This window comes from Cyanistes caeruleus, chromosome 9 (genome assembly GCF_971803275.1).
Source record: "Cyanistes caeruleus chromosome 9, bCyaCae1.hap1.1, whole genome shotgun sequence".
Taxonomy (NCBI): domain Eukaryota; kingdom Metazoa; phylum Chordata; class Aves; order Passeriformes; family Paridae; genus Cyanistes; species Cyanistes caeruleus.
In genome coordinates this window covers 13,094,737-13,114,697 of record NC_141709.1, presented here as the reverse complement: position 1 = coordinate 13,114,697, position 19,961 = coordinate 13,094,737, and the positions used below count along the sequence as shown (strand labels likewise).

At 38.5% G+C, this 19,961-nt stretch overlaps 1 protein-coding gene and 1 long non-coding RNA gene across 4 annotated transcripts in view; one reads left to right on the top strand and one right to left on the bottom strand.

Moving 5' to 3' along the window:
• NR5A2 (nuclear receptor subfamily 5 group A member 2) overlaps window positions 1-175 on the bottom strand; it is an 88,419-nt gene extending 88,244 nt beyond the window's left edge. Inside the window, exon 1 of one of the 2 annotated variants that reach the window (XM_086901526.1) lies at window positions 1-175. In XM_086901526.1, the coding sequence (XP_086757652.1) occupies window positions 1-64 (64 nt within the window). In that variant the 5' untranslated portion in view covers window positions 65-175. The other variant, XM_086901525.1, reaches the window with a different exon arrangement.
• The window catches only part of LOC111932469 (uncharacterized), a 102,962-nt gene that overhangs the window by 25,094 nt on the left and 57,907 nt on the right, over window positions 1-19,961 (top strand). The gene's annotated exons all lie outside the window — the stretch shown is intronic.

Below are 19,961 nucleotides of genomic sequence, written 5' to 3'. Positions count from 1 at the left end.
CAGCAGATGTAAGTCCATGTTTTATAGATTCCTGTATGATGGCTGCGTGGGAACCAGAAGACATTGTTAGGTGTAAATATATCGTATCCTTGGGTACAAGGGGTACAGCATTGAGTACAGGAGAGGTGCAGCCTGTAAACTTTTCTGGCCTTGAGACCCAGGCTATGATAGCCTTAAGTGAAAGTCAGAGTGATGAACAACAACAACAAAAAAATTATCCAAGAATTCAGAAAGTAACGAGCATGTCTTTGAGTGGACTCTGTACTTTTTCCAGCATTAGTGACCTGCTGTAAACCATATATCCCATTTCATGATAGTCTCTAATCAGAAGAATTGCAACTTGTGATAGGTTTGGCACCATCACGTGATTTAGTACAGCTTGATAAGAGACCCTGTTATAAAGTGACAGCAAAAGAGATAAGAACTGTTGGCAGATAATGGCAGAGAAATGATTAACCTGGAGTGGAGAGGCGCTGTGAAGCCCAGAGAGGGGAAGGTTGTAAAGTTGTGGGGTCATAAGATCATACTGAGTGGATGAAAAGCCATACCAACATGAGCGTAATGTCTATAAACTCAGACTTGTGACCTGTCTTCTTGATGCCATCACCTCTTTGCACAGTGGACAGCAAGCATGGTAGTTTTGGCTTCTGCAAACACTCTTTGGATGGCAAAACAATCAAGCACTAATTCCTTAAGGGAGGCTTCTGAATGTGCTGGGGATTCTACATTCTGACTAACAGCACCAGCAAATCTCTGCTGATAGTTTGTCAGACAAAACCATTTTATTGCCCCAGTCCTCAGGCTGGAGAGTAGCTCCAGGTTGTAGCCATTTAGTTGAAAGCATATACTACTTTCTCGCTAAAGAGCTTTACAACATGGTTAAACATTGATATCCCAGGATTATGATACGTAGGGTATCGCATTCACCTCTAAGGCTGTGAAGCACAAACCCTACCCACAGCATGTCAAATGGCTGTCAAGTGTTTGGTTTTAAACAATTTTTTTACAAAAATGGGCAGCTATGCAGATGACTGGGTGATGTTTCAGCTCAGCTGTGAGTGGGTCAGGTTCTGCTTCCACCCTGTCCAGAGGAAGGGCAGAGGCACACCAGCTCCCAGCCTGAGCACAGTGTGCCTCGGTCTGCGGTGCCACTGACAGTCTCTGCAGCTCCAGGCCAATAGATTAAGTCTGCATACTCTTTGTGAGATCAGACCCAAGCCTGAATAATCAGATGATAATTTATATTTCAGGTCTTTTGAAAAGAAGAATGGAGTGAAGCTGTTCCACTGTGGGCTAGGTTTGAAGTCTCTTGAAGTCAGAGTTTTTTTTTCTCTTTAAACTTGCAGAGGGCTGTAAAGCAGCACGTGCCTTTTTATATACTTTGTCATAGTGATACAGTGATACAGTGGCAAACAGATTACTTCATGCACAAAATGAACTGCTTCTGTTGGCTAGGATGAGAGTTTGAGAGCTGGTTTGAAAATGGGGCAGGTGTGGCAAACCAAGCAGTGACTGGACCTTACAGCCAGGAAACCTGCATTATCACTTGGTCTGTGCAGTACTGCCCTCCTCTAGAGGCCCTGTTAGGAAGGAGGACAGGCTGTAGAGGGAAGGTCTGACTTCCCAAATTTTTATCTTCCTATTTGTCACTGGAAGAAATTAATTTACAAATCTGGTTTAACAGGTACTGTGAGTATTTTTTAAGGGTCGCTGATATTTTTTTATCTGTTTAGACTGAGTGAAAGCTGGAAGCCAGCTTTTAAAACAGATTTAATATAAACCTAAGTAATTGGACTCTGTCTCTTTTAATTAATTTGGTTATCAAATAGATTTTCAACTCTATTCATAAAAAGTGGAAAGAAATATTTATTCCATCAGAAGAGGCATGTCTTTGGGGGCTGGGGATAAAATAAATGAGAAATGCTGCAAATGATACTGTGGTTAGGAACTTTCCATTGTATCATCAGAGACATTGCTGGAGCACCGTTGGCCTGTCTTCAATAGTTTCTGTAAAGGAACCTGCCATATGTGGGGGAGAGAGATATTAAATCATAGGAAATATAAAGAAACTTCATGCATTTGGCTTCAGACATTGTAATTCCTTTCCTTTTTTGCATCAGTATCAAATGTCAGGGTCACTGAAAAATGTCCTATTTTTCCCTTTCTGATACTTTGTCTCCACGGACAGAGGAATGTATGCCAGGTGCATAACCAGACAGTCTTTCTTTGCCTTTCTTTTTACCTAGTCAGTCCAGTGGGGGAAAAGAAGCTCCTAGGGGAATTCCAGGACAACCTATACCAGCCTGTGGTCCAGCAGCTCGATGTGTTTAGCACTTGGACTTGGAGTCCGAGTGAAACAAATTCAAAATGAGGTGTACGAGTTGTGCCACTGAAGGACCTGAGTTCATGGCTGATTAGTTTGCTTGATCAGGAATTTGAAACTGTAACTTCTCACGAGTAAGTCCCTGGTAAGGTAGCCTCTGACCTCACTCAGAACAGATTTTCATAACTGTGGTTGGAGCATCATAGACTCATCTTGTATTTATTTGGTTTTCAGTACTCCTCCCTGCCTTTCTTTCCTTTCCCTCTTTTCATCCTGAGAAGGTGAGATGAGTTAATTTTGTTATTTCAAACATGCTTTTCTGTCTCAGATCTTCCAGGAAGATAATTAATTGATAAACTTCTAATTTCTTTTTTTGTTTAGCTAATTCTTGCATGATGAAATTGTCCCTTGTTTGTCCCTCTGACAAATGTCCCTCAAAGAAACTGTTTCTGATTTCAAAAGCTTGGCAACTATCCCTCTTTGACTCGCAAATCAAATTATTTTGCAACCATCTACCACAAAAATGGAGTCAAAAGGAGTTTCTACTCTCATGGGCATTTCCATAGGTGGCATTTCATTTGGGCACATAAGAATATTAAGAAATGAGCCTTAAAAATGGACTAAAATTAAAAATTACCTTTTCAAAGAGCTTTAATCCCTGACTTGTACATCTTGGTGTAAATTTAGTGAGCTCAGTCATGATTTTGTGATTTTCCTGTAACATTTTGGATATCACTTATCTGAATTCAGCATGTTCCTTATCATTTTCCTATCAATCTCAATGTATTGTTGTTTTATTATCCATACAACTCAGAAAAGCTACGTGCTCAGCACAGCATACATCAAACGAGGGACATGATCCTCATTCTGCTGAAGGTTCAGGGCAAACATGGCCTTGATCTTGGCATGGCACCCTCCAGGCATGAGCTCTCTGGTCCCAAGAGTAGTCTGGTTGGTTTCAGCTGGAGCATTGTATAGGTGGAAAGAGATTTGCAAACTCTGTTCTTTGATCTAGAAATCACTCCTTTAAAACTTTTCTCTATTTCAGTCATTCCAATGTTCCTCCTGATCTATCACAGACATTTGAAATTCTTTTGGATGCTTCAGTGTATTTTCTCCATCTTCATTTATTTTATTTCCCATATGCAAAACCAAGTCATTTAAATACAGTTTTATGCCTTTTCCCTACTGGTTCTGTAAAAACAATTGGAAGAATCCTAATATATCTGATAATCCTTACCTTTTCAATTTTTTCAGTGATTTCAGTACTGAAATTGAAGGTTTAATTTATTAAGCAATTTCCATCAGTGGATCCTTAATTCCTTAATTCCTGTTTGGTCTTATGGTATGACTGAAATACTGAAATTTCTTGTTAGTTTTGGTTTTTTGCTTGTATGTATTTTACACCTTATGTTTATCATCTGAGTAGAATGCAATGGCATTAAAATACATTTCAGTGTCTGCAACTCCTTTACTCAGGATCTTCAGCATATAGGAAAGGAACTCCGGAGAGCAGAAGTTTCTGCATGGTACCTTCTTTATGGGTATCAAAATATGAACTGTTTTCCTTGATTACATTTATCAGAATATATTAGTCTCTCATGTTTCTGTTCTCTGTTTAGATGAATACAATTTAATGTAAACCGTATTTGGAGATGAATAATGAACTGTAGGAATTATAAAATTGGTTCCTGTAATTTTCCTTAATAATTCCAGAATATTTCAGTGAATATTTCTGGTGATAAATGGATGTCTAGAGGAGGAGGAGATAAGTGCAGACATTTGTAAACTATTTTTTTTGGTTAAATGAGCAATCAGGTAAAATTCAGTTCTGTGCAGATGGAAGCATACAGCTATGGATCACAAAAGTTCTCTTTTAGCCTTAATTAAAGGAATAGCATGAGCTTTGTTATGGGACTCAGATTTAGTGCTAGCTCTCTGCACTGAAGAGATAAAACACTTCCATGGCATGAGGAGTTTAATCTGCTGGGCTATCTTTGTAAGTAGCTTCAATTTAAATTTCTTGTACACCTTTTTTTCCCCACTAGTCTATCTTATTAGCGTACAAAGAGAAAGTTATTAAATAGTTTTGGACCTTTCCAAAGCTTATCTAGGAGATATTTACTGGTAATGGAAGCAGATTGTTTGACTTTGTGAGAAAAGAACAGATTTCAGTGAAACAGGCAGGGGGAAATTACTTGCACGTATGTAGCAGTAACAGGTGTTGTGAACTCATCCATCATCTCACACAGCACTCAGGAACAGACAACAGTTTCTTCGTAGAACACTATCAATAAAATATCAGGAATTTATTACTTTGATAGGAGGAGAGGAGAAAGAGGTGAGAGGGGGTCTTAAAGTGAATCTTAAGTGGAACTTAAAACCTTCTGAACTTGGCATCTAGATTATCCTTTTTTTTTTTTTTTTAAGACACATACGTAGGACATAGGAAAGGCTCTGTTTCTACCCCTGTCCTCCCATCACACAAACCTTCCAAAATCTTAGTTGGGGGCAGGATGGAAATACTGAATCTTACCTCAGGAAACTAATTTTTGAAAGACCCTGAGTACTCTGATGAGTTTCTGATTAATTTCTACTCCTGAAGGAAGGTGCATGTGTGCTACACCACACAGTTTGGCTTTGCTTGAGACTATGGAGTAAGTGCAAGCTGAATGCTAATGAAAGGTGAAAGACTGGCAGAAGAGAGAAGTGCAGAGGGGCACTTAATATCTCAGCAGAGGAGGTTCTCCTTACTGAAACTCATTTTTTGCACCAGGAACAGAAGGATGTAAGGAGGCTGATGAACTGCAGAGTTCACATGAACTGCCACATGAAACACACTTGGCAGGCCACATTCCATTCGGAGGGAGGAGAAATCAAGGCTTAGTGGTCAACTGGCTGGTCAGATCTTGTGTAGAGGAGCAGTCACTCTTCCTTCTGTCTTCCCAGTGAGCAGGTGCAGAATATTTTCCAATTTTCAAGTTGACTTTCATCAGGAAGGACACTGGGCAGGAGAGAAAAGTCGGGTAAAGGCCATTCAGAAATAACTATTTCTGATCATTTTATTAATAACTGTGAGAAATGTAGCACCTGGCAGGAGAGATAAGTGGATTTTCCTAAGCTCTCTTATAGGCAGGTAAATATTGTTCTGGTTTATGGCACTAATAATTAAACAGAGCACTAGTCTGTCTCTTGGAAATTTGAAACTTAAGGTGGTTGGTTTCTGGAGGCATGTACTGAAATCTGAACAAAAACTACTTCACATGTAAACTTCATAATAAAAGGCTGTATGTATTCTGTCCAGTGGATATATTTCAGGAGCATATATAGCACTGAAATAATGTGTTTTTTCATTGTCTTCCAAGTAATTTAGGCACCACTCTTGGTAAATATTGCAGTTCTTAAAAAACAGACTAAGTAGACTTAAGATCTGAGGAATACTAATTCCTTTAAGAACATCCTCTCCCTAGTGCAGTTTTATGAATAATAGATTAGTATAACATTAATTAATATTTTTGTATCTTTTATACAACGTGCCCATAGTTTGTTAAACAGTATACTTATTTCATGTACTTAGATCACAGTAAAAAATAATGCCGTGGCCCTGGTATTGGAGTACCTATAATTCTGGGGAAAGCAGTAGCACCTGGGACTTCTGAGAAGTCCTGACTTTCAGAAACTGCCTTTAAATTAGGCTGTGAATGAATTTGCAGTGGAATGCAAATCTTATTTGTGTAGTGCCTATACCAAGTTCTATGTCTCAGACTTTGGCTTCTGGGTACTTCTACCTCACAGGGAAATATGAAGAGATGTGCAGGTACCCTCATTAACTTCAAATTTATGTTATTCTCATCCTAAAAATGTTACTCTTTCCCCTGGTCACCCCAGCCAACAATCCAATTAGACTGAAATGCTTTTCAGTGGCCCAGACAACAATGTGTACAGCTAAGATGGAGAACTGCTCACAGCCTCTGGAAAACACCATGGGAGCATCAATAGAACTTGGTGCTGCTCTGCTTGGCTGGCTCTTCTGCTGTGGGACTGTGATCCCTTGGTGAGTTCCCCACCCAGTCTATGTTTTTGCTGCTTTAATTCCCAGTTTGCCTCCTCTTAGGGTGCAACTGCCTCTTGCTTTCCCCTGAAGCTTTTTGTAGGTGCTCTCCTCATCTCTTCCTATAAACTAGCAATAACTACTCCTATAAAGAAGCTGGGGGCTTGAAGTGCTTTTCAGTTAGAATGTGGAGGCTTTTCAGACCAGTCTGATTGTCTAAGGCTTCTTCCTATAGATATATAGTTGTGTAGGGCTTTTCTGTTTATTTTTTTGTTTTTCTTTTCTAAGGGTGGGGATGGAGGGGAAGGATTTTGCTCCTATAGCTCACCATTAGAGACACTTAAGAAGACCATGTTCTTTCCTTCTGGTAAGACCTGGACAGGACGTTCACTGACCCTCACAAGATCTTACCTATGAAAAGCTTGCAATAGCTCCAAGCCAGGTGATTACTGTGTGGATGCACAGCTTGTCCTAGCTGCTCACTAATGTCCCAAGAGGGGACAGAGCACTTGATAGGTGTGAAGCTAGGGCCAGGACATTTGTAATGTGCAGCTCAATCATGCTTCTGAAAAGCAACCTCTGTGCCTTGTTTTACCATTAACCCACTCCCATGTCTGACACCAGGGCATCAGTTGATGGGAGGTAGTGGCTGAACAATAGCTATTGATTTTTCATTTCATATTAACGGCATGGCAAGCTCTGACAGTCAGGGTAGGATGCTAGTGTAGACATTCCTATCTGGCCATGAGAGAAGTTTCCTTGCCTTCCCTGGACCCTTACCTCATATAGGTTTCTCCCATTAAGGCATCAGACTATACCATATATGTATGTCTCTGATTTTTTTTTTTGTCTTGGAGCAAGCACCTGTTCAGCTTAAAATAGATAATTGCTTATCAATTATTTAAGCAAAGCACACTGAGGGAAACGGCACACAATGAATAACAGAAGTGGGATGGAATAGAGTGGGAATTCTTTCTGGTTGGAGATCAGTGTTTAGACAAGTACAGAGAGACACTGGCTTCATTTGGTGGAGAGTTCAACAAGCTAGGTGGTTTTCTTCATAAGAAGAAATATTGATCTAGAATCCTTTTCTAACATCCTGCTAAGATCTGTTTTAGTGAAGTCATTGGCACTATGCTTGTTAAAAATATTGAGAAGAGATGAGATATTATTTTGAAATTTCAAAAGTTTGAAAAACTTTTGTAATTTTGCAACAGATCCTAGGATTTTGGCAGCAAGTTAAGTGGAATGTTTATATCATTTCTCCTGTAGTATCAGCAGACCTAAGAAACTAGCAGAATTCAAATGAAATAGTTTTAGCTAACAATGTTTCCACAGCATGAATTTTTTCCACAGCACAGGTTGTTACTTCAAGCACAAACATTTCAGTCTCTTGCTTTTTTTATTCTGTTGCTGTTTGATTTTATTCCCCCTCCCTTTTGGCTGTAGATGTTATTTTTCTCTTTGCCTGGCCTGTCAACATCTCTGCTTGTGGACAGTTTTGCCTTGGCTGCTGCTTCCCATGTATTTCTGAAATCTTGGTACCTGCACAGAGAATCTTTTGCTATACAGATGTTGAGGATGTCTCTAGGTTAGGTTTTTTTGCTGCTTGCAGTAATAGCACTGCTGCTATTACTAGAAATGATTATATAAAAAAGGGTACAGTAAATATTCTATATATGCAATACTACAATAGGCAGTATTAGCAGTCCAAGTCTGAGCTCTTGCACTGTAGTCTGGAAAAGTAAGGATTACTTTAAACCTTTGAATTTATAGTATATTCCTTTACCTCCTGTGATAGTGTTTGCCTTAACTGCAGCATGGCATTTGGTTCTTCAGGTTCTGCTGGAAAGCTGAAATCCACAATGTTTCTGTTCCCGAGTCCCTCTGACTGCTCTGGATGCCAGGGGTATTGGAATCCCATTCCTGGTCTGGGCTATTTTAGCAGAACCATTTGTGAAACCACAGCCTGAGTGGTTTACAACGTAGAAAGGGCCTGTCCTGCCTTAAAAAACCCTCAACAATAAGAACAAACAACTTTTTTTTGGTTGGTAAAAACCTCAATCTCCGCAGCAATGCTAGAAAGCTTTAGCTCTGGGGCTTTATAATAGATTGTTATGGGATTTTAAACTAATCCTGATCCTTTAGCAAAAGGTTGCTGAGAAAGTCTTCAGCTCAGATGACCATGTCAGTATATCTAAATGGTCTCATACATGGGAGGCAATTCTGCTGAGAACTTCAAATTAAATGCACATTTATCTGAAAGCAGTCTATTGGCTGGAGAACTTTAAAAACAGCTATGATCACACTTCAGTGTATTGCAGTGTGAGCAACCTGTGCAAAATGTAAGCATCCCAGAAATACCACAGCTGTTTTTTGATTCTGCTGAATCTTCTTTGAGATGAGCTAATTAGAAAATACAAGCTACACATGTTAAAATGAAACCTCTAAGAAAACATCTTCCATGCAAGACCTCAGCATACACTGGGAAACTCTGAGACCTGGCAGTGTTTTACAGGTTGGACCTGAAAGCCTGAAGCATTCTGCTTGCAGAAGGTAAAAAGAACCACCCTTAAAGCAGGCAGACCCAGGTTGGCTGGCTAGTGAAGGAGGTGATCTTCACTTTATCTTATTTGACTTTGTTGCTCACAATGTTGAAAGCTGCCTGCAGTGTGTGGTACTTTGTGCTTCTCCTTAAGCCTCAAATGGTTTTATGCCATTCTTCTTAGAAGCTATTTAATTGTTCTGAGAAGCCATTTAGAGAATTTTGAACCACTGTGATGATATGATTCAGTCCTGGAGTCACTCTGAAGCACAAAAGCCCTATTGTCCTACCATGTTACTGAAATGTTGTAAAGGAGAGCTCACTACTTGTAGTTTTGGAATAGTTTCTCACATTTCAAGCATGCCAGCCAAGAGGAGAATCCTTACTAAACTATAAAACTTCAAGATGAAACCTCCTTGGGGCCCTCCCTGCACGGTGTGCACATGCTTTGGGTAAGGCACCACCAGTACATGGCTGTGTTTCTTCTCAGCCAAGCATCTCATTTCCAGGGCTGTCCACCTGCTTCACAAGTGGATACACGTTTTCATTAATAAGGAACTAGGTTTTGTTAAAAGGTTTTATTAGGGTTTAATGGTCTTCAGAATTTAACAACAGTTTCACAAAAGTGTGGTGTTAAATTAGGGCTGTAGAGAATTGTTGTCCTCCCAGCTAACCTAATTGGAAGTATTGCTGTGGAATTGTACTGATTTATCAATATTTACCAAATGCTTTAGCAACATCATCAGCTTTAGTTGCATCCATCCTAAAATTGCATTTCAACAGGACAGTTATTATAACAGAAGGTAAAATTCACTGAAATATAACACAGACCTTCATAATCAGAACAATGTTTTAGAGGCTAGTAGAATTGGTCTAGCTAACTTAATTTCTGCTGGATTTATAAGTGTCTTATTTCTCCATTTTAAATGGAATAAAATGTTAGCTGAAATTCAGCAAGTATCTACTTACAGTGAAGTTGTGGTGTTGTGTGGGAGAAGATAAAGCTCCTTCCTTCTTCCCTTAGAAATCTGAACGTCAGCAGGGCACAGCTGACTTGTTCTTCCTGGCTGACTGGGCAGAGATCCCTTGAGTAGCTGAGGCAGTATTCCTACCGTGTCACATGTGTTTACAGGCAATTACATCACATTCTCTGGACTCTCACATTTCTTATTCTTAACTTTCTGCCGACTTTTTTTTTACCTTGCATTACTTAATATCTCCTTTTTTATAAATACTAAATGAATTCAATCAAGGCTTTATTGATGTTCAGGAAAGACAATAGTGTGAGGCAGTGGTGTTTTCATTAATATAAAAAATTTCTATACAAAAAGGATTCAGTAGGAATCTTTGTTAGTAGGAACTATTCTGTAGCAGGGTTTCCTGTACATCTGTGCTAAAGTGGAGCACATCTCATCCCACTGAGGGAAGTGCAACACATGAAGCTTTTAGAGAGGACCTAGAATATAGAATATAGAAGATGGCCAGATAAATACATAAAAATCCCTTTATCGTGCTGTAATTTGTGTTGAAGAAAACCATTTTATAACCTGGCCTGCCCTATCAGCATGAACACAGTGAGAAGGCAGAATAGGTTGTTGGATTGTCTTTATGTAGTGTATATATAAAATATGATGGAGTTAATTTGAAAAGTTCCAAAAGTGAATTTTTAACTGTGTGACATGATTTCATTTAAAGGAAAATAGTCCAGATGAGACATACATAATAGTCTATAAAACCCACAAAGTTAAATACTTCTGGTGAACTTTAATCAATGTTCTAAAAGTTTTAAGTTTAAAACTTTAAAAGTTTTAAAGTTTTTGCAATTTGACAGGATGCTTTTATCTCATAAAATATTTGTAACCTCATACCTGAGATCTGCTTTAATGTCACGCTGTTGTGACATGTCCCTTCTCTGTCTACAGAGATGGAGCAGCATCAGTTAATCACTCTACAGGTAGCATGATTTAAAACAGTTTTATTAAAATCAGTATTGAGCTACGGTGATTCACACTTGTTGAAGATCTAGTCCAAAGTTCATAAAGTACATTGAAATAAGGGATAGCAGTTATCAGAAAAATGCAAAGTATTCTATCAGTGAGAAAAGTGGAAGAAAATGATCTTCCATTTTTAACAATGGAAAACACAGAAGTCTGAAATAAAATACTCTGAACATCATCAATATGCAATGACTTCTGTTTGTCTGGTACCAGTTCTGTAATTTGTTACACAGTAAATTTTCCTGCTTAAATTTATTCTGGCTGCTCCATTCCAGATTAACAATAGACTAATTTGTCCTTTTGGAATTAAAGTTGCTAGATTTTGGGCATGAATAGAAGTTTTTCAAATCCTTTTGCTTTGGTCTAATCATTAGAAGTATTTCAGTTGAAAAATGAGAAACTGTTTGAAATGCTATTTGTACTTTCCAAGTGCTTGCTCAGAAAAGCTGGTTTATTCATGCTTAGTTTTTCTGGGGGAAATGAACCTCATGTTATAAATTGGATTGATCCCTCTACATGCTCTCATGACACTAAGCATTGAGAAGAGGGAGGCATCTCAGTGCCAGATGTGGTGAGTTCTGTCAATCTTGAAACTTGGCCATTCTGTTTGCTTTTGCTCCAGCAAGGTATCTGGGAATTTAATTTGGGAACCTTTGCCAGGGGTCTGGGGACTCAAATCAGGAATGATGTCTATTTAATCTGGCAGAGAGTGAATGACTGATGTTGAGCATAAGTAATTAATGTTGTGAAATTTTAAGGTGCCATTAGTTTTGAAACAGTGCTTACTGTCAGTATTGCTGAAATACTAACTTTTTGAGACATAGAGGGCTCCCCTTTTGAATATTCTTGAATAAAGCATAAGGTAATCCCTCTTGTAGGCATTATGCATGTGCATCCCAGAGTGAAAAATGTGTGTCCTTGGGTCTGGTGGGGCAAATCTTCCCTTGGTTACCTGAGAGAAAATGCAGAGTAAAGTCATAGCTATTGCTGATTTCTCCAGTACTTGGTGATGCAAATGAAGGCTGAATTCATTCCACAGCCTATATCTGTTCTTTTGCATAGAAGTGCTCACTGTGCTGAAAGATACTCACATTTGCAAGAATGTGTCTGTGTAGTTTACATTTCCAATTTTAATTTTTGAGCAATGTGTAAGAGACTCCAGGGAACAGTGTGTACTGTCAGCAGAAGTTATCTTTTTGATGAATCAGGCACATTGTTTGTAACCATGCATTTGATAGACATGTTGTAATAAGGTCCTGAACTGCTTACTGTGTCTTTATGTACCTTCCCCCTCAGCAGTTCTAACTATTGTGCTGCTTGACCTATATTAATCGTACTACAAACAACAAGTTTAACCATTAACTTGTGGGCCCTGTTTAAATGGATTTTACCAAGAGATGAGAACTGAAGATTTAAGGAGGTAAAAATTAGAAAGAGGGTTACCCAATTTGATGTTTTTTAGTGCTTACTAATCTGATGTACAGGGTGCGAAGGAGTTCAAAGGCCCAGGAATAAAGGTGAACATCATATTATTATGGTCTGAATGCCTAATGCCATTATAGGTATGGACAAGTTTTCCTTAAATGTTTTGTTTATTAAATAACTTGTGAATTTATCAGAGTGGTTATTCCAATGAGATATGCCTGCTTTACTTTCCATGTCTATACACACTGGAGCAAGAAGAGGCTGAGAGGGTTTCACTGATGAGGGGTAAATATTGCCTGCTTGTGCTGCCTGGGAAAAGGAAAACTGTCTCTCAAGCAACATGTGAGGAGACAGTGAAAGCTAGAAAGAGTCCCAGTGAAAGGAGCCAGTGTCAGAATAATACTTTAAGTGTGGAAAGAGCTGAACAATTTTGCTTGATTTACATGGACTGTATCTCAGGAGCTTAAGTTCACTGAGCAGAACTTGTATTTTAGACCATTAAATGAAAGCCAGAGCTCTGATTATATATGACTCCATAACCTCTGAAACAAGCAAACTGTAACAGCTGATCTATGGTAAATGCCTCATGTGTGCACAAAGCCAACAACAAACCTGTGGTGGTTCAATGTGATCTGATCCTTCATGGAAAAGTGATTCTGTGTTTCTAAGTTTGTTGACATCAGTGATCTTTGACTGAGGTCCTTAAAGGGTAGGCATGCAGAAGTTAAATTGGGGGAATGAGGGGGTGGGAAGCACTGTGCTCTGGGATGTCCTGCCAAAAGCTCAGTTTCCCCTGATAAAGCTGCCTCATCATATGCAGGCAGGCATTTAAATGTGCTACTGTTTCCACTCTTGGTTATCTCTCTGTCTGCTGGGATTTCACCATTCTGGCTCCACAGGGCATGTGCAGGTGTCTTGTGCAATCCAAGTGTGTGTCCTGCTGGGTCCTGGTGATTGACAGGGGCAGAAATGTATGCTCTAGCTAAAAGTAGCAGCTGATATTCATAGGTGCAAATGTCTGTGGCTCATTGTCTACACCTGAGATGTTGTAGGTGTTGTTACAGCTGTGGAACAAGCATTAAGTAACCCTGTGCATACAGTCAGAACAGAACAGAATATGAATGAAAATCCCTCACAATGACTTGAGGCTGTTGCAGAAATGCAGAATTGCTCATTTTACCTAGGTGAACCAAAACCTGCTGCTAGAAACATGCTCTGGAAATGTATGGTACTTACATATATCATCCTTATTTCAACATAATCCAAACAAGGTGAGTGGAAATGTACCTGTCTTGTCACTGATGTTGTTCTTTTCTTAAAACAGGCTAGCTGAGACAAATCCTTGTCAACTCTGACCATTAACAGCTGTTAACTGACATCTTTGGGCCTTGATTTGAAGATTGCAAACAGCTTGGTAAACACTTAATTAAATCACTAAAAACAGAAAGGGAAGCAGTGAACAAGACTGTCAAATATTAAGTGATGTATAAGACAAGTTAGGGAAGGAAGCCCATGATTTTAACTGCCAGACTTCTCTAACCAGAGACTTCCTTGTCTTTTTTGAATTCCTAAAGACAAAGAGGCACAAAACCACCCTTACAAGGAAGTGATCTCAATTAGAGTCAAAGGGGAAAAAATCAGAAATACTGGGGAAAACTTACTGTGAGCAAACAAAAATGCAACTGTGTTAATGGAATTTTTCTTTCCCCTAAGTTTATGAAGTTGCACTTTTCTCTCATGCCAGTATTTCCCATGGTTTCTGTATAAGTAGGTTAAGCTGGTAAAAGCCTGAATATGTGCTGTTTCTGAGGGTTATTTCTGCTTGCAGTAGTTATTCCTAAAATTCTACAGAAATAAGTTTAGCTGAGGAAAACCCATTTTCAAGTTTGTCCATATGTTTAATGGCATTGATTTCTTTAATCTGGATTAGCAGGCACAGTTTTGCTTCACCCAGAGCAAAGGTAGGACCAGGGCAGGCCCCCATTGCTACTCTTGATTTTTTTTTTTTTTTGTCTATCTATCCCTTCAATTCAGAAAGGGCCACATTCAGAATGAGGTCATAGCACGGTGATTTTGTTCTGAACATTAACTTTTGTTCTAGCAGCTGTGCTGGCTGGCACCCATGCAAGGAAATTTAGCATTTTCCACTGTATTGGTACAACAGTATGATTTTTATTTGCTGTGAATCTAATGGGCATGTTCCGGCTCGTAATCACGAGAGGGCCCGGCAGATGAGCTTTTGAGATGCTTGTGAACAACTCTGGTGAGAAGCTCTCCCCAGTTTTGTGTGTTTAAACTAGCTTGCAAGTCTTTAGATTTTTCTCCTAATGACTCCAGGTGGGAAGGTTTGTTTACTTATCAGTTTAAAGCACCTTGTATAGGTTCACATGTTACCTTAATGGGGAGGAAGGGAAAAATCTAGTTTAATAAACTGGTTGTTTTTTGCCAGTTCTCAGGTATGAGGGGAAAAAAGAGTAATTCAGTCACAGAATGTGACCTGTACAGATATGGGCCAGACAGGTTAAATGAAAGCGTCAATTTTAACTTTGTGTTTTGTTATAGCTTGCAAAACAATTGTCTGCCAAAAAGAGTATTCTGTGACCCAGTGACAGTAAACTGACACAACAATGTCACACAATTCAGTTAGTTTTTGCTCATTTAGTGAATATCTCTACCTTGTAGTAAGTCAGTTCAGTCATGGGTAAGAATGCATCTTTTAATGTCTTGATATTTCTGTGCTAAAAGTTTAGTGTGAGCTGCTTGAGAGAATTTTGTCTTGTATCAGAGCTATAAACCTTATCTCAGTAAATAGAATAAAGCTGGCTAATGATCACCAACTCTTTCAGGGAATACTCTTGAAAAGGTAGTAATTTCTTTTGACAATGCAGAAAGCTTCATAGAGAAAATAGTCTTCATTACATATCAGTAAAGATAAGCAGCCCTTTTCAGGCTGTATTTTCCTGTACAGCTACGGTGTGTGTAGCTTGCTTGATGGCTACATCTGTTCCTGAGAATCTGTATCTCAAGCCATACTCTTACACAGAACTTAGGCTGGAAATCAGTGCAAGTTTTGCATGTCTTATGTCTGTGTGATTTTATTTATTGTTATGTATATCTTTGGTTTTTAATTGAAGACATCTCAGAGATTAACTCATTAAAACCATCAGGGGGAAATGGAAATAACTTGTTTGATTATGTGGCTCTTCTGAAATGGAGGGTTGCCAGCTGGAGGCAGCCATATATATGTACAAGATTGCAGCTGGGAGTGCAGTCAAAATTCCTTAAAAAGCAACTAGATGGTGCTTGCATTTATTGCAAGTTGTGTAGGCTCAGGATAATGGAAATACATTGTGGAATGGTGAAAAATATTCATGTTTGCAAACATTTTCATGAAAAGTAAGTAGTAGGATAAAGTGAGCATTATATTGAGATCTCATGAGACACCTTGGGATCCCCATCTGCATGTTAAGCACAGTTAGATAGAAAGAAGCCATACAGGACCACAATGTCTCAATTTGTGCCCAGAAGACTGAGGTATAATGTTAGTTTTCCAGCAAAAATTTGGGCTTTCTCTAGCTCTGTGTATTTGGACGTATAATGTTATTTGAATTGACACACAAAGAAGGTCTTTTAGCACAAGAGCTTTTCTTTCTTAGTCTCACATAGTTGCTTTAGCTCTGGACTTCTTAGTGCTTGCTTTCCTCCTTTTATCACTTGCTCTGTCAGAGTATCTTTTTATAGAATTTCAGCCATGCTATTCATTCCAGTGACCTTATTTGGAGTTATTCCAAAGGATGCACTGGTTTCTAAATGAAATAGTTCTACTTCTTTTCTTTCATTGTGCTCATATCTGTTACCTTATGAACTCTACAGCACTACACACAGGTTATCAAAAGTTGTTCTATTAAATTATGCATTAACCAGCACTACATGTTTACACTGTGAATGTTTAATGGCATATTACTGCAAATATTGCACGGTATAAGGACAGCAGCTTAGTAAAAAGTATATTGTTATGAGGTGAAAACCAGAACTAATCAAGGTTTGAAACTCTGTGTTAAATGAGAAGTTTGGATAACCCAGCTCTTGGAATTTATAGACTATAAAATGTACTCAGTTCAGGCTGTTTCCCCTGTCTCTCTGCAGGGAAACACCTTGAGCTCAGCAGGAGCTTTACTAGTGAGAGGATTGTAGGGCTGGAGCTCTGTTGCAGCACTACTGAATTTTACCTGTGCCAAATTATGTATTTTGGAATGATTTGAACATTTTGTAACTGTTGATATTTGAAGAATATCTTGGTGCTTTTTGGAGCAAACCCCTCTACCAGCATCACAATGAAGGGGTGCTGAAAGCAGATGATGACTCTTATATGACTGAATATTACCAACCTCTGAGAAATAACAATTAAGCTGTCCTTGATAGCAGATTCATAAGAGGATGTTCATAAGAGAAAAATGCACTTGTTTGCAAGCTTCATCAGGAAATAGAGAAGTATATCTGCCTCTGGTGTTCTCTTCGTTGGTTTTGGTTGCACAGAACTGGCATCCAAGCCAATCTGTTCCTATTGTGATGGCTATTAGTATGTAAGGTGAATATTAGTATTTTCTCTGAGGTTTGTGTGATCCTAGGACACAAAGGTAAAAGCAAGGGCTATATTGCTGTAGATTTTGGATAGGTCTAGGTACAAAGTGATTAAGTAATTTTTTACCAAGACCATATGAGATGCGAAGCTGTCTGTTCTTTTGATTATGGTCCTACGTTTTCATCTTCATAACAAAGGGCACACTGCTTTGCAGCTGAGAATTTTTTTTGCCTTTTAAATAAGATTCTTGCTAGACAGCATAATTTTTGTCACAAACAAAATGGTTTTTGTCACAGCTGGTCTACCTGGTACCCTATATATATATGACCCAAACCTCCTAGTTTTGCCCAAATACTGGCTTGCTTCCTGGCCAGTCCTGTATTCCTATAAAAAATCTGCCCCATAACTTTCCAATTGGAAGACTTAATACTTCAAGAGTAAAGATAAAAAATTAAACACTGTCAGTGTGTTGACTACACTGTACACAGAGGACATTGATGGATCCTGCATTAGAGTGAGTAGTGTGGATCCTGTATGTCTCTCATATATTGGCAAATATAAATTTGTTGATAGGCTCTGGTCGGGGTCTCTGGTCCAAGGCTGTTCATGACTCTGTCCTTGAGTTGCCAGCTGTGGTGAGTGTCTTCCAGGGTAGTGTTCCTCAGCACATAGTGTGGGAAGCACCAAACCTCATGCTTTAGTGCTCTTTTCTTATTCTAGTCAAATTGAGTTTGTTCAGGTAACTGTGGCTGGGACAAGGTTTGGGGGACTGAGGATTTGGGTTTTTCTCATATCCAAAAGAGGTCTTAGTTTCTTTGACATTGCATGGGACTGGCATCCCGAGACCCCTGTGTTATCCACACATGTTTGGAAAAAAGTCTTCCTGGAGACACAGGAGAACTAGAAAGACAAATATTACTGGATAATAATCCTGAGTTTCCCCTGTGGTCCAGATATTTGGGATGTGATAGAAATGCCCTTTAAGCTCACTTGTTTTTTGGAAAATGTTGTTTCACTATATTTGTTCTACACAAAAGTCTTTAATTCACTGTCAGGCCAGCTACTCTTTCATGATACTCACTTAAAAAAAAAAAGTGACATCTCTTATTATGAAAGACTTACTGGTGCTTTTAATAATGTACTTAATATTTTATTCTTTGGCGAGTAGCCTGGACATGTTGCATATAATGAAATGAGCCAAATGGCTCTTCACAATAGCTCTGGTAAATGTACAAGTGATTTTGCTGCTTTGAAAACAGGAAAAAAACCTTGTATTGCATCATTCTGGCTGGGAAGTGCCCAAAGTTATTGTGACAGGACTGTATTTTGAGCAATTGTTGGTGATTTGTTTTTTAGCACACAAAGAAAGTAATAAATCTGTCACCCTGAAAAATCAGGTTGTGACCTAAAGGAAGGAGAAAATTGTGGCTTTAGGTAAAAAAGAGTGACCTGTCTATGAGGGTCATTTATCATTATAACAAAATTGCTGGTGCTGTCCTAGCTGACCAGGAAGAAAGGCTGTGGTAAGCAGAATTGAGGGATGCAAGCATCCGAATATTTTTAACTGATCAATATTTTCAGGATTTACAAGCAGCCAAAAACCTGTCAGCATGCAGAGTAAGTTCACTGTGCATCTGTTCTAAGAAAGAAAACAAGGGAGAAAGAGCTTATTTTGGCCTTTAAAAATTAAATGTGTTTTAGATTTGGCATTGATTGTTCAATTCTCAACTGAATCTTAGTACAGGTGCCTTTAGCAGCCTGTATGTCTTGTAGTGATACAAAATATATGTATGAAACTTAACCCCCACGGAGGTTGAAAGCAATAAATAACATAAATTTTGGGTGGGGTTAGCAGCTCGATCTCAGATCTCAGATCTCATTTGGGATATGTGGTTTCATATGTTTGAAAGTAACAGGACAAAAGTGGTTTTGGTTAAAAAAAGAAACAATCCCCAAACTTTCATTCTTAGCTCACCCTCACTTAATATGCATTATCCTATATGTAAATAGATTTGCATGTATCTTATTAATAAAAGAAGGCAAGTTGAGTGCCACAACTGAGGTTGGCAGAGATTGGATCCATTGCAAAGGGTATATTCAATGAGTTCAAGTGTGACTTGCATGGAATAACAGCTGGACATTTAAAATACTTCTGGTTAATTCTGGAAAATACTTTCCTACTGTTCCATCAGTCCTAGTTGTGAATTTTCACTTTAATCTGTTTTTTATAGAGTTCACAAAGGCATAATGAGAGTGTAGGGAGAAAAACCCAATGCAATTTCTTGTCATTTTCATGCCAATTGCTAATTTCCACTGATTGCCTTAGTGTAGGAGTGTCTTATCAGACCAGAACATCCAATGCTGAAAACCAATTCTAACATGTTTAGAAAAGCATTTATGATTCAGGCTGTCAGTTATTGTTTGGCATTACCAGCATTATACTGTATTAGGAATGCTTAACAAACCTACTTTAATACAATTCATGAGGGCATTTTAGTGTATCAAAGCTGGTAAAGTACTGTACACTTTACAAGCATTATGAAGGCATTAAGATAAAAAACATGTAGAAGGTAAAATAGGAATTTAAAATAGGAACTTTTTTTAATGCACATTGATCATACCACTTTTATTGTGGCTTTACTAAGGAAATTACTTTAGCATCATTATTTTTTAAATATAAATTCCATTGATTAATTCACTGTTGATTACATGGCAGTGCCAAACTCTGGCATAATTCTGTATGAAGATCTTGTCAGATCTTACCACTGTGGAGGACGAGGCAGAACTAGAGGCACTTAACTGAAGTCTGACCACTTCATAACTGGAGTTTTCATGCTCTAGAGGGATTAGGCTCTTTTTTAAACAGTTCTTCCACTTTCAGGAGTCAATAAAGCTACCCTGGAAAAAAGGTTCCCTAAACTTGTCATGTGATAGCAATATTTTCATCTTATTCTTTCCTGAGAATGTTGAAAGTGATTTTTATGCACTTTCAACACAGTAATATATAGTGTGATTTCCCCCACCCCCATACTTCTAAT